The sequence below is a fragment of the Hesperophylax consimilis genome, chromosome 22, assembly GCF_061612785.1.
Source record: "Hesperophylax consimilis isolate HC1 chromosome 22, BYU_Hcon_1.0, whole genome shotgun sequence".
Lineage (NCBI taxonomy): Eukaryota > Metazoa > Arthropoda > Insecta > Trichoptera > Limnephilidae > Hesperophylax > Hesperophylax consimilis.
Window position 1 is genome coordinate 10,577,072 of NC_142857.1, and position 18,142 is coordinate 10,595,213.

Here is an 18,142-nt window from a genome sequence, read left to right on the forward strand (position 1 = left end):
CAAGGCCAAAACATTTCGAGTAGAAATAAGTAGGAGGGGATTGTAAGATGATATTGTGGTAAGACGAGTAAAAAAATACGGCTATATGTTTTCATATTGTTTATTTATATTAGCCCTATTTGCTAGAACTCTAGAGTTTTATATCTAGATATAAGACATGATATTATTTTATCATCTGCAGTCAGTATTTGATTAATTTTATTTCCCAAGATTATGCATATTGAAAACCTAATTGGCGGTTTACCTGCATAAATAATATGCAGTGCATTAAATTATATAATATTAAAATTTGGCAGAAAGAGCTTTTTTATACAGGGCTTTTACAAGCAATAAAATAGATACATTACAAAATAATTTATTCCCAAAAAGTATAAAAATACACTAAACTTATACTAATACACATTTTTACTCAATCAATACTGAGCTCTCGGAAGTTGGTTTCAACCTTTGCTCTCTTTTTGGATTTCTTTGAGAAAGCGTATCTGTGTTTTTCTTCAGCATCGAAGTATGGCTTCATTGAGATCAGTTTTTCAACATTCTTTTTGCTGAGTGTGGATATGTCGGGCAGGTCCCCCCCGTAATGGGGTGGAAGGGTGTTCTTTGGCAGGAAGTCTCTATGGAATACCTCGTAGTCTGTGTTTGGTGGGAAAAGGCTCAGCTGAAAAGAAAAAAACCACATTTTTCGAAAAAAAATTATAACAAAGTTAGAACCATGCAGAGATGTGCAAAATGGGTACCCAAAACCATTTGAAATGCAAAATGGAAATGGGTCAAAACTTTTCCATTTGAAAATGCAAAATGCAAAATGGGTTTTAGAAAAGCATTTCAAATGCAAAATGCAAAATACCTATTTTCAAAATGCATTGAAAATGCAAAATGGTTTCTCAGGTCAAACAATTAAAATAATTATAGAATTTTTAAACAATTTTGTCATTTAAAATTTTGTCAATGTAGAACAAACATATTACATGATGGTAAATCCAAAAACACCACGACTACAGATTATGAAAAAAATAAAAAATATTTGCACGGGACTAATGTTGCCAACGTAAAAACATAGAAACTGCTATCTAACATTTAATATTACAGCGTCATGGCCCCATGTTCAGTATTTTTTGTAATGGTATCACTCAATTGCCGGGGCTCCTACCAGGTAGCAACTTGACAAATGGAAATTATCTCTCATAGCGAGGTTGAGGACCAACTGATATTTGGGGCTTATGAAAAAAAGATGAGTGGAGATAGTAGGAAGAATGTTGCAAAAAAGCATTTAAAATGGAAAATGCATTGAGAAAAGCATTTAAAATGGAAAAAGCATTGAGAAAAGCATTTAAAATGCAAAATGGTTTTTAGAAAAGCATTTAAAATGCAAAATGGTTTTTGGAAAAGCATTTAAAATGCAAAATGCAAAATGGTTTTTAGAAAAGCATTTGAAATGCAAAATGGAAAATACCCATTTTGCATTTTGCATTTCCATTTGAAATGGATTTATTTGAAATAAAGCACATCTCTGATTTTATTCAACCTGTGAGTGATTTGTTAAAGGCTGATGTGAAGAAACATAGTTTGTCTGGAATGGTTTGTGTTTACGATATATTACATGTGGGATTTCCAATGGCTATGGACCTGTAAATGACGGCCGGCATAGTCCAGTGGTAACGCATTGGACTGCCATTCCGAAGGTCGCGGGTTCGAACCCGGCGTGCGCAAATAAATTTTATTTGATTAATTTGTGTTATTTCACAATTAATTAATTAAAAATTAAAAATAATATATAGTATATTTGCGGCACGTTCCAGAGTGGAAGATACTACCAGTATCGCCCTGGTGATTTATTTGAAATAAAGCACATCTCTGGAACCATGTAACAGAATTACAAATAGTTAGAAGGGGGAATAGGTAGGGTGAGGCAGGGTGGTAGAGGGGGGTTCACCCACAGTTCGAAACGAGTGAGAGTGAATCTGGATTCGTTCTATTATATTTAATGTGGACCTTAAAAGCTATGTAACGGTGCTATTTGAGAATAATTAGAAGGGTGAAGGGTAAGATGTATGAAAAATGGTGAAACCCACTTAATTTCATATCCCTTCATTCTTATTCTTGTCTCATCAAATCAAATGAAATTAAAAAAAAAACAACAAATATCATAAGCCGTTATAACTGCATTAACAACGCAAAAATATATTTTTTTAAATTTAATTATTGCTTACAATATTAGTGTAGGAATCGCTAATATTATCTTCAATAATTAAATACTACAATTTGAGGATTTACTCATTAAGTTATTCCAAAAATAAAATATTTATCCTAGACTTGCAGAAAAAGTCAATAGATGTCGCACTTTAAAATAAAAATAAGAAATATTTATCTAAGACACTGTCTAGATTGCATTAAGTTCGGGATGAATCTTGCGATCATACATAAAGATAGCAGCCAATAAAAATGTGCGGTGAGAAAATGAAGAAAATGTTGGTAGTTCTTATTCGAAGTATGACAAAGTTAAATATGACAGAAGGAGATAGGATCCCATTATCTCAGTTGGTAGAGCGGTGTCCCGGCAAGGCAAGAGTCCTGGGTTCAAGTCCTAGATGTGACCGTATCTTTTTCGGATTTTTCTGATAATTAAAAATTACTATTTGAGGTTTTGCTCATTAAGTTATTCCAAAAAAAAATTTTAATCTTTCACTATGAACCACTTTGGTATGTTAAATCATTTCAAAATATTATCGTACAAGATGGCTGCCAGGCAATATCCCCTCACCATAAATTTGGCTTCAATGCTATTCATATAAAATCGCACTAATGCTCTGTCCAGGGCTTTTTAGGTCCATGGAGACAAAAGCCTTCGGAATCACATTCATTGGATTCGTTCTTTCGCCGGACGTATGAATGCCCTACAAGTAATGGTATGTCTGGGTAGAAGTACCTAGATTTGAGCGACTTGAATTTCAAAGGAAGAAAGGAAGTTTTTTGGAAACAAAAGAAATCTGGAGAATTTTGAGGATTAGGATTTGTGTAATCATGCATTTTATTCAGAGATGTGCAAAATGGGTACCCAAAACCATTTGAAATGCAAAATGGAAATGGGTTAAAACTTTTCCATTTGAAAATGCAAAATGCAAAATACCTATTTTCAAAATGCATTGAAAATGCAAAATGGTTTCTCAGGTCAAACAATTAAAATAATTATACAATTTTTAAACAGTTTTGTCATTTAATAATGGACATCAATATAGAACAAACATATTACATTATGGTAAATCAAAAAATGCAACGACTACAGATTATGAACCACAAAAAATTTGCGCGGGATAAATGTTGCCAACGTAAAAACATAGAAACTGCTATCTAACATTAAATATTACAACGTCATGGCCCCATGTTCAGTATTTGAATCAGTATTTTTTGTAATGGTATCACTCGATTGCCAGGGCTTCTACCAGGGAGCAACTTGAAACATGTAAATTATCTCTCATAGCGAGGTTGAGGATCGACTGATTTGGGGCTTATGAAAAAAAAATGAGTGGAGATAGTAGGAGGAATGTTGCAAAAAAGCATTTAAAATGGAAAATGCATTGAGAAAAGCATTTAAAATGCAAAATGGTTTTTAGAAAAGCATTTAAAATGCAATATGGAAAATACCCATTTTGCATTTTGCATTTCCATTTGAAATGGATTTATTTGAAATAAAGCACATCTCTGATTTTATTCAACCTGTGAGTGATTTGTTAAAGGCTGATGTGAAGAAACATAGTTTGTCTGGAATGGTTTGTGTTTACGATATATTACATGTGGGATTTCCAATGTTTTCATAAACTAACGTAGCTATCTGGCTATGGACCTGTAAATGACGGCCGGCATAGTCCAGTGGTAACGCATTGGACTGCCATTCCGAAGGTCGCGGGTTCGAACCCGGCGTGCGCAAATAAATTTTATTTGATTAATTTGTGTTATTTCACAATTAATTAATTAAAAATTAAAAATAATATATAGTATATTTGCGGCACGTTCCAGAGTGGAAGATACTACCAGTATCGCCCTGGTGTAAGACCACCATTCAGAATTGAAACGTTGCTCCAAATGGCTTTAGCCGTGTTTAGTGACTAGATCTGAATAGCCAGGTACATCCCCACCTTCCTCTTTCCCTTCCCCACTTACCTTCAGCCTCACAACATCCCCCAATTGGGGATGCCATAGTCTCACTGGCTCCAGACGGGAGCAGTTGGGACTCTTGTGAGGTATTCACTATAAAAATAAAAAAAAATCATTATTTTAGTATTGGTATAGCTAGGCTTATTGTACCAGGGCTCTCACTGGCGAACGTAAATCTCTCTCATAGCGAATATAAAATGGGCCAGTATATCAGTTGCATTTTAAGCTTGGCTTGAGATATATTTACGTCTATCAAGTTGTTCTCTGATATGAGCTATGGCAAGATAGATAAGCCTGTTTTCGGGGCGGTGGTACATGTGTAATGTACATTGTACATATGCCATATAATTTATTTGATTTTTATGAATCTATTATCTAATTTATAGTTTGCTATTTGTCAAAGTTTCGTGAAAAAGAAAAAAAATTGTTGGTTTTCTCAACAAAACTCTCGACAGGCACAATGAAATTTGCTCAGTTTTTTTTCTTCATTTTCAAGATCAACGCAACTATTTTCAGTTTTAATTTCTATCGTGAGCTTTGAAATAAACTCACTCTCCCTCCTAAAATCTGTTTTCCCGCCGAAAAGCTACTAATCACAACCGACTTTTCTCAAACAAACATCTTTCGTACAAAACACTTAAAAAATCGAAAACATTTAAATATCGAGTGTGTACCTACCTACCTACTAAAATTTTATTAAGATGTACATAGTGTATTGTAAAACAATGTTAAAATTAAGTTTTGAATTATACTTTACCAGTGAAATGAGCTCCTTTTTCATGAAGGGTTTTATCAGCATCATGACTTTGTCAAAGAATGGCACCGAGTTCATGACGTAGATTTTCTTTATGCTCAAGGGCATACCTTCTTGGATGTAGGTGAAGAACTTGCCCAAGGAACTGGAAAAAGTAAAATTGAGTCACATTTTAAAATAAAAATCAAAAATCTCGAAATATTGGAAAACAATCTGAATTTTCGAAATGTCGATTTCTCTCACCAAATATTATTTTATCGACAAATTAAAATAATTTATTGAAATCGATAAAACGAATTGACACTTCGAAATGAATAGAATATCTTCGTTAAATTTTATAATATGACTATCGCGATCTCATAAAAAATGACGGAAGTATTTAATAAATGTGTAAGTATTTAATCTTTGCCTCAATATCATTACCATTATGATATTTTTTTTTGTTGACAAGTAATTTAAGAGACGACCATAAATTAACACCTTTCGAATGAATTCCGTTAGTAAACTTTAAAAATCGTTAGTGTTCCAGATTTGGATCTAGCATTTTTAACACATTTAGTTCTGTCAAATATTTAAACAAAAGAAACACATTTCAAATAAAGAAATATACTTAATAAATTTTTTACATTCACAATTCGTGGTAAAATAATGATTAAATAATTAAATTACAAAAAAATGGTACCTACATTATCGCTTGTCTCGTATGATTTTGAAAATTAAAAATTTATTGAATAATTTTACGGATTACGCAGTAATACAATTTCACTTTACTCATTCACCCATGTACAAATGCACCCATACACCTATAACCGAAATTAGTATGTAATTGATTGTAACACTTCTAAATACTACGTAGTGTAAATAGGGTAGTATTTTAATATTTTTCAAGTTTGCTATTTCCTGAAAAATAATATCATAATTTTACCGATAAATTGATGCAAGTAGGTACACAAAATTGTATAGGCTTTTGTATTCTACTCTTTGAATCATAGAGTTTTGCCTACTCTACAGGGAGAATACTATTACTAATACTAGGTACCTACCGAACAATATTTGGATCTGATTGGATTTTACAAATATCACTTGACCATGCTAATTATCCAATTATTATTAAAATAGAATCTTAAATCTTAAGAGGAACAGCTGGGCTGCCCTTTTCATACAAAATTTAATTTTGGATTTCCGGCCAAAATACTCAACCAAATTGATAATTATTTATTTATTCAAAGGATGTCTAGGACGAATATGTGCTACATTATTAATTTGTGTTTAAATTATAAAATGTAGACCATTTAAAAATTCAAACTTTCATGAATTCAGAGGCAACTTTGACAATTTTTTTTGAGTTAATGACGTTTATGAAAAAATAACCTTGACCAACATACACCGCAAATATAAAATCGTTTAAAAATGCGTTTTACGGGCCGAAATTTTCAATTTATATTCGGCAAATTAGTGTTCCAGCGTAAATCAATCGATTGCAAATTAAATTTAAGCCCATTACAACACTTTTTTTAAATCATTTTTTTGTTTGTTTTGTTTTATGCTTCATTTTACAGTTGAATGACCAGCAACCTTCGATTCATATCAGAAGAATGTAAGATAATACATAAATGTATAATATTTACCTCAAGTTAACGCGAGTCAAGTGTCCCAGTTTCACTCCCCTCATGTCGAATAGGAAGACAACCCCCTTAACTGGCCCATGCTCGTAAACGCACTTATCTGTGAAAAGAAAATTAATGTATCGTTATTACTTAAATGAAATTCTTAATAATTTAGGGGTATCATTTAATTTGGAATCCTTTTGTTTATTAGTAGGTATGTAGGTACATTCTTTTATTGTTGTTGTTTACCTGTAGTCATCAGCAGGCATTTGACGGCATGGTTGAAATGGTACTTTTCAGGAGAATGATCGAAGAGTCCGTGGTAGATGATGGGGTATCCCTCAGGAGTCTTTTCAGGTAAAACGGCGCACTCTCTGAAAATAAATCACATAATTTCTTATTTAAGTATCTTAGGTAGTTACCCACTTACTGATGATATTAGTATCTTAGGTACCCACTTATTGATGATATTAGTATCTTAGGTACCCACTTATTGATGATATTCGTATCTTGGGTACCCACTTACTGATCATATTAGTATCTTAGGTACCCACTTATTGATGATATTAGTATCTTAGGTACCCACTTACTGATGATATTAGTATCTTAGGTATCCGCTTACTGATGATATTAGCATCTTAGGTACCCACTTACTGATGATATTAGTATCTTAGGTACACATTTACTAATGATATTATAAAATAAATATTTTGGGTTGTGGTGAATTATGCACGGCCGGTCTTCCGCAGACGCAATTGGAAAAGGCCGACATACCAACGCCTAGGAGCTAAGCAGCCAAGGCACATTTTTATTTTTATTGATACATTAAAAGTGTTTTGTTAGTAAATAAAATATTGTTTGGTAATATGAGCCTCACTGGGTGCTTTACCCGTGCTAAGACCGCCATTTCACAATTTTATGGAACAAATTATGTATGTAAATTAAATGGACTGAGTTGAAATTATGTTAAATTAAACAAATTTAAATGAAATATTAAGAAATGAATGAAAAGGATTAAAATAAAAGAAATAAAATAAAATAAAGTTAAGTTAAGGGATAAAAAATAAAATAATTATTGGTCCGGTTGTGTAAAATATGTGTAGAATAAAGAAATTAAGGTATATTTTTTGACTTTTATGATTTTTTTTTTGTAGTACTGCTTTTTTGTTCTTGCCTTTGTTAATTTTGATTGTGGAATGTTTTTTGTTTCCCTTTTTTGTGTCGAGTGTAAGATTGTGGTGTATTTGTCCAAAGCTTGTGTTTGCAAACGGACATTTTATGTTTTGTATGTACGCTCGTCTAACTTAACACCTAATTTATTTATTTATTTATTTATTTTATTTATTTGCAAAAACAGTACAAAAACCAATACATTGCAAAAGCGGTAAACAAATTATTGAAGAAAATTTTATACATAAGTATACAGTTAAAACATATGCAAAAGCGGTAAACAAAATATGGAAAAAAAAAATTATACATAAGTATACAGTTAAAACAAATACAATATTTCGCGCTTAAAGTCGTTGTAGGACATATGGAAAATATCCAAGTTAGCTGGAAGGGAGTTAATTAACCTAGTGAGTCTTCCCAGGGGCATCACCATTGGTAAGTTAGTTCTGGACCTGGGAAGAATTAAAAGCCTGTGTTGGCGGCCTCTCGTGAAATTATCCGGGACATAAAGTCCTATTTTTGACAGAATGTCTGGAATTGATACTAAACCATTCAGAAGCTTGTAAGCCATCATCAATAATGCGACGTCCCGTCTGGAACTAAGGCTGCAGATATTCAGCATTCCCGAGATAAATGCTGTTGGAAACAGCCATGGGTAAAAACCAAACTCTCTCATATAGAGGTATCGTAAAAATTTCTTTTGAATTTTCTCGACCATTAGTACATAGACAGTGTCCTCTGGCCCCCATACCTGAGATCCACTCTCGAGAATGCTACGCACTAAGCTAAAGTAAAGCAGCCTAATGACTGCAAGGTTTGTCAGTTCCTTTGAATTGTGTATGACAAAACCTAACATTCTTGTAGCTGATTTACAGATCTTTTCAATGTGAGCGTGAAATGTTAAGCGAGCGTCATACACAATTCCTAAGTCCTTATAAGTCGCCGTATGCTTTAGTGATGTATCTTTCATTTTGTAATTAAAATATACGATCTTTTGTGACCTCGTAAAACACATAACTGAGCATTTTTGGAAGTTGAAACCGAGTTTGCTGTCAATACTCCAGTCAATAATTGCATTTATATCTTCCTGGAGCTTTTTACAGTCTTCTAATGATCTTATTCTTAAGAACAGTTTAATATCATCTGCAAAAAGTAAAAAACGGACGAATTTGATTTTTCCCCGAATATTATTTATAAAAATTAGAAACAATAAGGGTCCTAAATTGGAACCCTGCGGCACACCAGAGTTTGTAGGATACGCGTTAGAGTTAAAACCACCATAGGAAACGAATTGTTCCCTTTCTTTTAAATAGTTAGCAAAGAGTTTAATTAAGTTTTCGGAAAAACCAATTTCTTCAAGCCTACTTAAGAGCACTAAGTGATCAACCTTATCGAAAGCTTTCGCAAAGTCATGGTATGACGTGTCAACTTGCTCATTATTATCGAGCGCTCTCGCCACGTAATCAGTATATGCCATCAAGTTTGTAGTGGTTGATCGGCCACGTCGAAATCCGTGTTGTTGTTCGATCAAGAATGGTTCAACCTTGGCATATACATATTTATGAATAATTATTTCGAATAACTTGGCAGGTGCGGAAAGAATTGCTATAGGACGGTAATTGGTTGCCTGACACTTGTCACCATCTTTATGTAGAGGGGTAACTTTTGACAGCTTCCACAGTTTAGGAAAAATTCCGTTTTTAATCGTAAGATTAAATATATGTAGAAGTGGATTAGACAGTGGTTCAGAACAACCCTTAATGACGAAGGGTGGAATGAAATCAGGGCCAAATGATGTTTTTGGTTTCAATTTTCTTATTGCTAAACTGAAATCCATGTTATTAACGTTTTCTATAGCTATGTTTTGAGCTTTTGTCAATCCAATCTGTCCTGGTACGTAAGAATCAAAATCAGCTATTTCTGGATTATAGACAGATTGGAAATATTTTGCGAAAGCTTCCGGTACGTCAGTTCCTTTGTAAGTACAATCATTCAGAATAATATGATTTAAGAGGCCTCTGTCATTTTTTTTGTCAGAAACATATTTCCAAAATGACTTAGGATCGTGTTTAACATTATTCTCTACCTCCACAATATATTTTTTGTGTGCTATTGAAATGCTATGTTTAATTTTTGTACGATAGGATTTGAATAACTCGTGTTCACTATCCAAACCTGATCGTTTCCACCGTCGATGGTATACAAGCTTCGTCTTTATGTCCCCGATAATCTCACGCGAAAACCATCTAGGATAGTTTTCATTTCGCGGCGCTTTTTTTCTTAGAAAACATTTGTCAAAATACGCGTATAGGGTATCGTAGAAGTACTTAACTGCTTCGTCAACATCGGAGATCTCCAAGATAGCCAGCCAATTGTGGTCACGCAATTGGCTGTACAGCTTCTCAAAGTCTCCTTTGCGGAAATTCCAACCACGAAAGTTATTTTCTGAATGTAAACAACGACTTTTCAACGGTCTGTCATGATCAAGACTAATTTCTGACACAAGTGTCGGGTGATAATTATCTTCTTGAACAAGACAGAAATCGGATTTTTTGTAAACATACTAAAGTTACTTAATACTAGATCCAAAGTACGATTACATGAGTTAAGTACTGTATTAAACTGCTTCAATTGAAAAAGTTCCATAACATATAAAAGCTCAGTGTTCACTGCACGTGGATTTTGTGAAGAATTAATGTTAAAATCACCAATCACTAAGATTTTTTTATCAACAAGGTAAGTTAAGTTACTAATTAAAGTTTCGAAAAAAGTCGTGTAAATATGCGTTTTTGAACTGGGTGGGATATAAACAGAACAAATAAATAAACATAAGCCTTGAATTGTGACTTTGACCCATAAATTTTCGTCTCCCGTTTCCAGATGGGAAAGTCGTTCGGCTCGCATGTTTTCTTCGTTTAGTAAAGCGAGCAGTAGTCCACCACCTCGTGTTTGTTGAGTGCTTCTGTCTTTTCGGAAAACTGTGTATCTGCTGTCGAAAATTTGCGCGTTAAATATCGAATCGTTTAGCCAAGACTCCGTAATCACGATGAATTTATGTTCTTGGTTAAGAACATTTTCTAGAAATTGATTCATCTTAGACCTGAGTCCTCGCACGTTCTGGTATAGTAGCAGTCATTTTGATTCGGTCGGCTTTTTCGCGTTTTCTTGACCTGAAATGCGTTTATTATAATATCTAAAATGACGGACAACCACTCCTCGGGGCCATAGTTTTTCATTTAGTAGTAAATCTATGTTCTGCTCGTCGACTCCTATTTTAAAGGATGAGTATTCTTTAGAAAACGCCATAAACTTTTCAGCATTACAGCTGAGAGCTGTATTCGTTTTGACATGGGAAATGACTTCCTCCGTCGTCGTGTCGGGATCTAAGCGTGAAACGATAATAAATTTTTGTTTGGGTATTACTTTAATCTTACTCGAGTCATTGGTTCCTACGACTAAAATTTTGTTTTTATTGCGTAAGGCGGCACTGTATGATAACAATGGGCAGGAGGGCTAATACAGCGCCCGTGAGGTTTTTACTAGAGCCAGGCACCGTTTGGCTCGGGGCGGGCCCTGTGAAATAGCTACCTATTTATTGGTGCAAAACAAAAAAAAGTTACCTATCTAATTCACAGAATTGATTGGTAGTAGGTACCTTCTTGAATACAAATGACAGCGACAGCTTTGCGTGTAGTACAGACCAGTTTTTTTGTTGTTGTTTGTTTTTGGGGTGTTATGCCGTGTTGCGCTAACTCCTTCTTTAGCCGACGTTTCGGACAGCGTTGCAGTGTCCATCATCAGGGATCACACATCTTCGGATCTACCGGATCTGCCCTGATGATGGACACTGCAACGCTGTCCGAAACGTCGGCTAAAGAAGGAGTTAGCGCAACACGGCATAACACCCCAAAAACAAACAACAAAAATGCTTTTGGCCGTGAGAATCTAAAAACTTACAGACCAGTTGTTTTTATTTTGTTTAAAAAGGGCGCCTGTTTCCAGACGCCACCATCTTCTGTTATAGAAAGGAATGAATCTCCAATTACAGTACTTGACTAGACTCTAACATCAGCGTAACAGCGAAATCCCTGTCATCAAATTGTTCCGGCGCCTTGTACCTGGAGGAGCAGTACGTCTTAATACACATCTCGATGTCTTAGGGCAAAAGCAGAGCAGCATCTTCCACGGGGCGACTCTGGAGTCCTGCTCTCAATCAAAGAAAAATGAATGAGTTCTTAGTTCTTACTTACAGTACTTGACTAGACTCCAACATCAGCGGAACAGCGAAATCCCTGTCATCAAAGTGTTCCGGCGCCTTGTCCCTGATCGAGTAGTACGTCTTGATGCACCTCTTGGTGTCCTCGAGGACCAGCCCACAGGCACTGTGGAAGCAGAGCAGCATCTTGTCGCTGACATCCTTAGGGATGACAATGCTGGAGTCCTCACCCTCGACCCAGGCGCGGAGCTCTGCGATGTCCGCGACTTTGAAGTCCGGGTCACTGGCTAGGCTGGCTAGGCTTGCTTTGTAGTCCCACGGTAGGTCATACTCCATTTTGATTTTGTTTAATACCTGTAAAGATATTATATTTGTCAAGTTTATTTAAATGTGAATGGAGGACAGAATGGGGTATTTTCACAAACTATGAATATCATTCAAAATGTGCGGAATACTTAAAGTTTATTTTTTTGATTCTGATCATCGTAGTGAAAGTATGTAATTGTAATATTTTCATTAATAATTATTTTGTGAAACATGGACCTTGAAAGTAAATACCATGAACAGGTTAGAGGCTTTTGAAATGTGGCTTCACCGGAGAATACTCAAAGTCCCATGGACCGACATGATCACCAACACAGAAATTCTCAGGCGGGCTAGAGCAGAGAGAGAACTGCTTAGATTAATAAAAATCAGGAAAATTTCATATCTGGGTCATGTACTTCGAGGGGAGAAGTATCACTCGCTCCAGTTAATATTGAAAGGCAAGATAGAGGGTCGCAGAGGGCCTGGTAGGAGACAAATGTCTTGGCTGCGAAATATACGAGAGTGGACCGGCATTAGAAGTGTGGAGGAGCTATTCCGGGCAGCGCAAGACAAAGAGACATTTTCAAGAGTGATCGCCAACGTCGGGGGACCTGATACGGCACATAAAGAAGAAGAATAATTATTGATTTTAAAGCAAAATAAAACCCCACATTTAGAAACTGTTATAACTGGCTACAACGTATTATGAGATGGAAAATGCTACTGGCTGGCAATGTTTCCTCTGCGGTGTGGGGGTGTGCGGCCGCGAGTTGTCCGCAGACATGTTTTCATCTTTCGCACACATCTTGAAGAATCTCCAATATAGCCATCCATCTCCAATATCTCACTAGCTTCTTTCTTCCTTTCATGTCTTGCACAGATAAGTTGACAGGCCGCATGCACAACGATAAAAATTAGAGGGAACGGTGCTTGTTGGCTGGTAAGACCATCACATATTGGCCAGTGTGACGTCAATAACGCCACATTCAATCAAAAACGAATGTTGGTTGCAAATGAAAAATTTCACATTTTAAATCTTTATTACGTTAATACTATTGGATTTTTTTGTCTAACAAAAAACCCACTGAAAATTCCCCATCTAATTAAATGGGTTATTTTATTAGAAGAAGATATCCACATAACATATACAGGGTTTCCGGGGGTAAAGTGCGTTAACTTCGGGAGGTGATTCTACAAGATGGTATAAGTAAAAAAATTAGATAACTTTTTTAGAAATTCCAATGCTATTTTTCCCACACAAAATTATTATTCCCCAGAATATTTATTTTCCCAAACAAACAATTCAACTTTTTAACCTAAAAACTACCTTAAAACGTTGGAATTTCTAAAAACTTGTGTTTCTTTTTTTACTTGTACTATCATGTAGAACCCCCCCCCCCCGAAGTTAGCGCACTTTACCCCTGGACACTCTGTATTATGACAAACTTTATGGCAAAGGCGTAAAAACTAAAAAAAATATATAGTTTTCCGTTTTATTTTATGAATATAAACCACCTTAGAGCCTAACCCCCCCAAGTGAATGCTATAGCTACGCCACTGGTAATAGTTACACACAGCATAACATCACACAAGTATAATAAAAAACAATCAATTTCTTAATTTCTTCTTCGATATCGTAAAACCTCTGGGTATTGTTGATACTAATTAAATAATTACATTTATTATAACCTATAATCATTCATTGCGCTATTTAATCACAGGAAGAAAACACATAGATGCCTCTGTATCCAGCTACAATGACTACAAAAATAATTACTCGAATTATTTATATATTATGGAATATTTTCAGTAAATACACGCATTGCATAATCTTATCATTGAATTTCATATACCTACGAGAGCTACTCGTTCCAAAATCCGGTTTAAATGTAACAATACCAGGACTGAGCAATTAAAACACTCGCTTGTAGCTAGATTACATGAAATTAGTAATAGATACGTCGATGTGGTAGATCTATTTAACTGCATGGAAGGTAGGTAAAGAAGACTATAATATCATATCTTTTCAATCAATATTTATTTAACCTAATTCTACTAATAATTAAATATTATATTTTGTATGTATTTGTTTCTAATACTTTTTACGATCAGATTCCACACGTAATTGTTATTTACAAAAAACTAAATTATTTCTACTATTGTTTAAATTTATCTGTGACATAAAATAATTGTTTATTTATACCGTGGATATTAAATAAATAATAGATTGATGTTTTTCACCATCATTATGAAATTCAAATGAGATGGCGATATACGATGTTAAGCAAGTGCAAGAGAGATAGAGCGCGTGCTAAATGGGCTATAACCAAAAGGTTCTAAGTCAGTGGCGACCATTCAAAAGTATGTATATGGAAGGCATTTTTCTTTTTTATTGTATGGATTTTCATTATTGCTATGCACATACACCGATGTATAATTAATTCTTAGAAGCACTATAATTGATTACGTTGTCAGACAATTGTTTTGTTTTCCAATGTTATATTACATATTTTACGTTATGCTTTCCAACAAAGTCAACACAAAATTAAGTAAGCGTGGATGAACGAAAAGTTGATTGACACAAAGGTTAAGTAAATCAATTAAGAAGCAAATGAAGTCATTTAGTTCAAATAATTTGGAGGCCACATAATTTATACAGTAGTTGGTACAAAGTGGAAAAAAATATAAAAATGCATGCATTACCAACGTGCGTAATGACACTGACATATTTTATAATTTATTCCTTTGTATTTTGATTGAATTATTGACTTCAATTGCATTTTTTATTTAACCACTTTTTTTACTGCTTTTGCCAATTTACGATAAAATCATACCTACAGTTTTCTCGGGCTTTACGACCCGAATGAGATGAAATTTTGATTTAGTTCTAAGAATTATGGACTAAGGACGATTCAATGAAAAAATCTTCTAAAATGAAAATTTCTAAAAGCTATCAAATTTATGTGGAAAATGAGAGTTTCGCTGTTAGTTAGTTATTCCTGGATATACGATGTAGGACTAACTTACCATTAGCAATGCCTCTCGGAAGAATGATAGTCCTTCTAAACTCACTAGCCTCTGACATCGACATTTTCTACTTGAGCATTAATAAATTTAAATCGCTAATTAGGCAATTATGATTTTGTATTTGTATAATGTATCTTTGTTATTGGATTTTTTTATTCTGTAAATATGTATTTAAAATATAAATAAATAAATAAGGACAAATCCAAAGGTAATACTTGAGAGATGAGAGGCACGTAGTCCCTAAACGGTTCTATGATAACTCAACACAACAACGATTCAACACACGTTTAAGAAGTGATATAAAGTCCTAAAAACGATGAAAAAAACTAACATGTTTTCCTTCATCACTTTTCACGACATTTTATCAGTTTTAAAATGTGTGTTTAATCGTCATTTTGATGAGTTAACTTTTCACCTTTTCAATTACTATGATATAGATCAAAGTGCTACAATGTAAAACCAATGCTATACGCAAACTAGCGAAGTTTTAAAGGCCACGAAGTAAGCGATCAAAGATGGCTTGAAAGGGAGATATGTAAATACAAATGTTAGAGGGAGCGCGCTAATATAAAAAAAACGATAATAATTAAGCGAAAATGGTGAAAATATAGTAAAACACGACTCGTTTTAAATAGAGCAAAAAAATTCTTGACAAATACTTTAGTTGCTTTTAAAGATACAATTTTCCATACCTATATCGTATTAAATAACAGAAGAAAACGTGTCTTTAATAATTTTCGGACATTACTTTGCGATTTTTTTATATCTCGGGAATTTAATATAATTAACGTTTCGGCATAAAAAATGCAAAGGTATTATCTTCAAAAATAACATATATTTTTTTGGAACTTAAAAACTTAAAGAGTTAACGAGAAACTTGTTATAAATCGGTAAAAATTGGGTATGTGGGGGCTTAATAGTATTACAGTTCTTTTTTATACATAATACGTAATTTTTTGCATTAATTATCCAATTACTTTGATATCTTTGCGGGGCGTTTGATTTGATAATATCAACTCACAATATTCGTTTCAATTATCGGCTTATACGAGAATTTTTTTTATTGAAGAATTAATATAAAAGTATGATACATTGAACCTTTTATAAATGCGGCTGACGCTAGTTTCAGTGCGCATATTAAATATTAATATGTAGGATAAATTAGCACAAATCAACAACACAACTGCAGAGTGGGCAAGAAAAACGATTCCAAAGCAAAATTAATCAAAAATTTATTCATTGAAAGAAAACGATTTCTTCATAATAACTGTTTATGCAAGTTACTTGTTTTTTTTGCTATTTCTGAGTAATTTACGCCAGCCGAAACTAACCGATAATGATACATGGCAGAAGTCGGAATAAATCAATTGTTAGTATAAATATTTCACTTTTGCGCGAAAATTCAGTCTACGGAAAACGAACTCTGTTTGATCTTTCGTCGAAATAATAAATCTCAACTAGTAAATAATGGAAAATGGGCAAGCACTTTTAATAAACAAAATTACAACAAAAAAAATATAGAGCTTCGTTCGCAAAGCATTTTTCGCCTTGCCGGTTTTGTATGCATTCTGGTATTTTTTACGCAATGATAAAAATTCGAAGTAAGCTACAATCCGGTTATTCAAATAACTATAGGGTTTTCCAATAAGAGGTGTTATTTTGAATAGTCCACTATTTCGGTGAATGTTACTTTTAAAGCTATTTTTTTTTGACATTTGACAAGTAGAAACTACGTTATTAATAAAAATGGAACGATACACGTTTCAACAATGCATTGAAATTATTAAAATTCACTTGAGTGAATCAAATGCAAATCATCTTGAGTGATGAGGCCCATTTCCACCTCGGTGGCTTCGTCAACAAGCAAAATTGTCGCATCTGGGGCTCAGAAAACCCAAGAGTTATTGTTGAAAAGCCTCTCTATTCTCAACGTGTGACTGTTTGGTGCGGTTTATAGTCCGGCGGAGTCATTGGACCTTCCTTTTTCGAAAATGAGACTGGAGCAACAGTTACGGTGAATGGATTGCGCTATCGAGAGATGATTAATGATTTTTTATGGCCGGAATTGGATGGTATTGATCTGGACAACGTTTACTTTCAACAAGACGGCGCTACGTGCCACACAAGCAACGAAACCATTGATCTTTTACGATTGAATATCAAAATAACACCTCTTATTGGAAAACCCTGCTTTCGAAATTCAGTTTTAATAAATATACTACAAATGACAGTTATTTACAAATTTGTCTGTTAGAAAACCATTTAAAACGGAATTGAGTAGGTAACTACATCATGTTGATATTCAAACACGCCTGTTTTAAATTCAAAATAATTAGCGCCTATAACTAAACTTGTGTCAAGTGTAAGTGGCCAAGCATTTGAGTCAGAAGTTAAAAGGCTCGCCGTCGGATGTTTTTACTCCCGATCTGAACGAAGCTGAACCTGTTGAAGGCCGGAGTGTAAAACAGAAAAATACTTTATTTATTGTTATTAAGTTTAATTTGTAGAACTCCATTTTATTTATTTATTTTTTATATATTCAATAGTATTGTTATTGGGTTTATAAAAACAGTTTATTTTTAAACAAGTTCTGCTGTGTAATTATTATTACGCGTGACAGCTGTTTCGCCCTCTGAAGGCATTATCAAACTGTCAGAAAGATATTTCCAAATTCTGTTATCATTTCAGTTCTGTCAAGCAACTAGCCTATGATAATATAATAATAGAACTTGAATAGGTTTTCCACAGAACCCGAAAATGAACGTTGAAATTTGATGAATTGTTCAAATTCTCCGAAACAACTCGTCCTTAATGTTCCTAACCTGAAAAAATTATGTTAAAAAAATATCCTGCTTCATCAATATAAAAATACCAATTTGTATGAAGAACGAATAAGCACTAGGGAGGGGG

At 34.0% G+C, this 18,142-nt stretch overlaps 1 protein-coding gene across 2 annotated transcripts in view; it reads right to left on the reverse strand.

The window, feature by feature from the left end:
• Positions 1-118: 118 nt before the first annotated feature.
• LOC149412835 (alpha-tocopherol transfer protein-like) overlaps positions 119-18,142 on the reverse strand; it is a 65,328-nt gene continuing 47,304 nt past the window's right edge. For both annotated transcript variants that reach the window (XM_089644958.1, XM_089644957.1), the window contains exons 2-6: positions 11,934-12,253; positions 6,763-6,887; positions 6,535-6,631; positions 4,910-5,051; positions 119-658 (exon numbers count right to left, since the gene is read on the reverse strand). In XM_089644958.1, the coding sequence (XP_089501084.1) occupies positions 410-658; positions 4,910-5,051; positions 6,535-6,631; positions 6,763-6,887; positions 11,934-12,235 (915 nt within the window). In that variant the 5' untranslated portion in view covers positions 12,236-12,253 and the 3' untranslated portion in view covers positions 119-409. The remainder of the gene's footprint in view (positions 659-4,909; positions 5,052-6,534; positions 6,632-6,762; positions 6,888-11,933; positions 12,254-18,142) is intronic.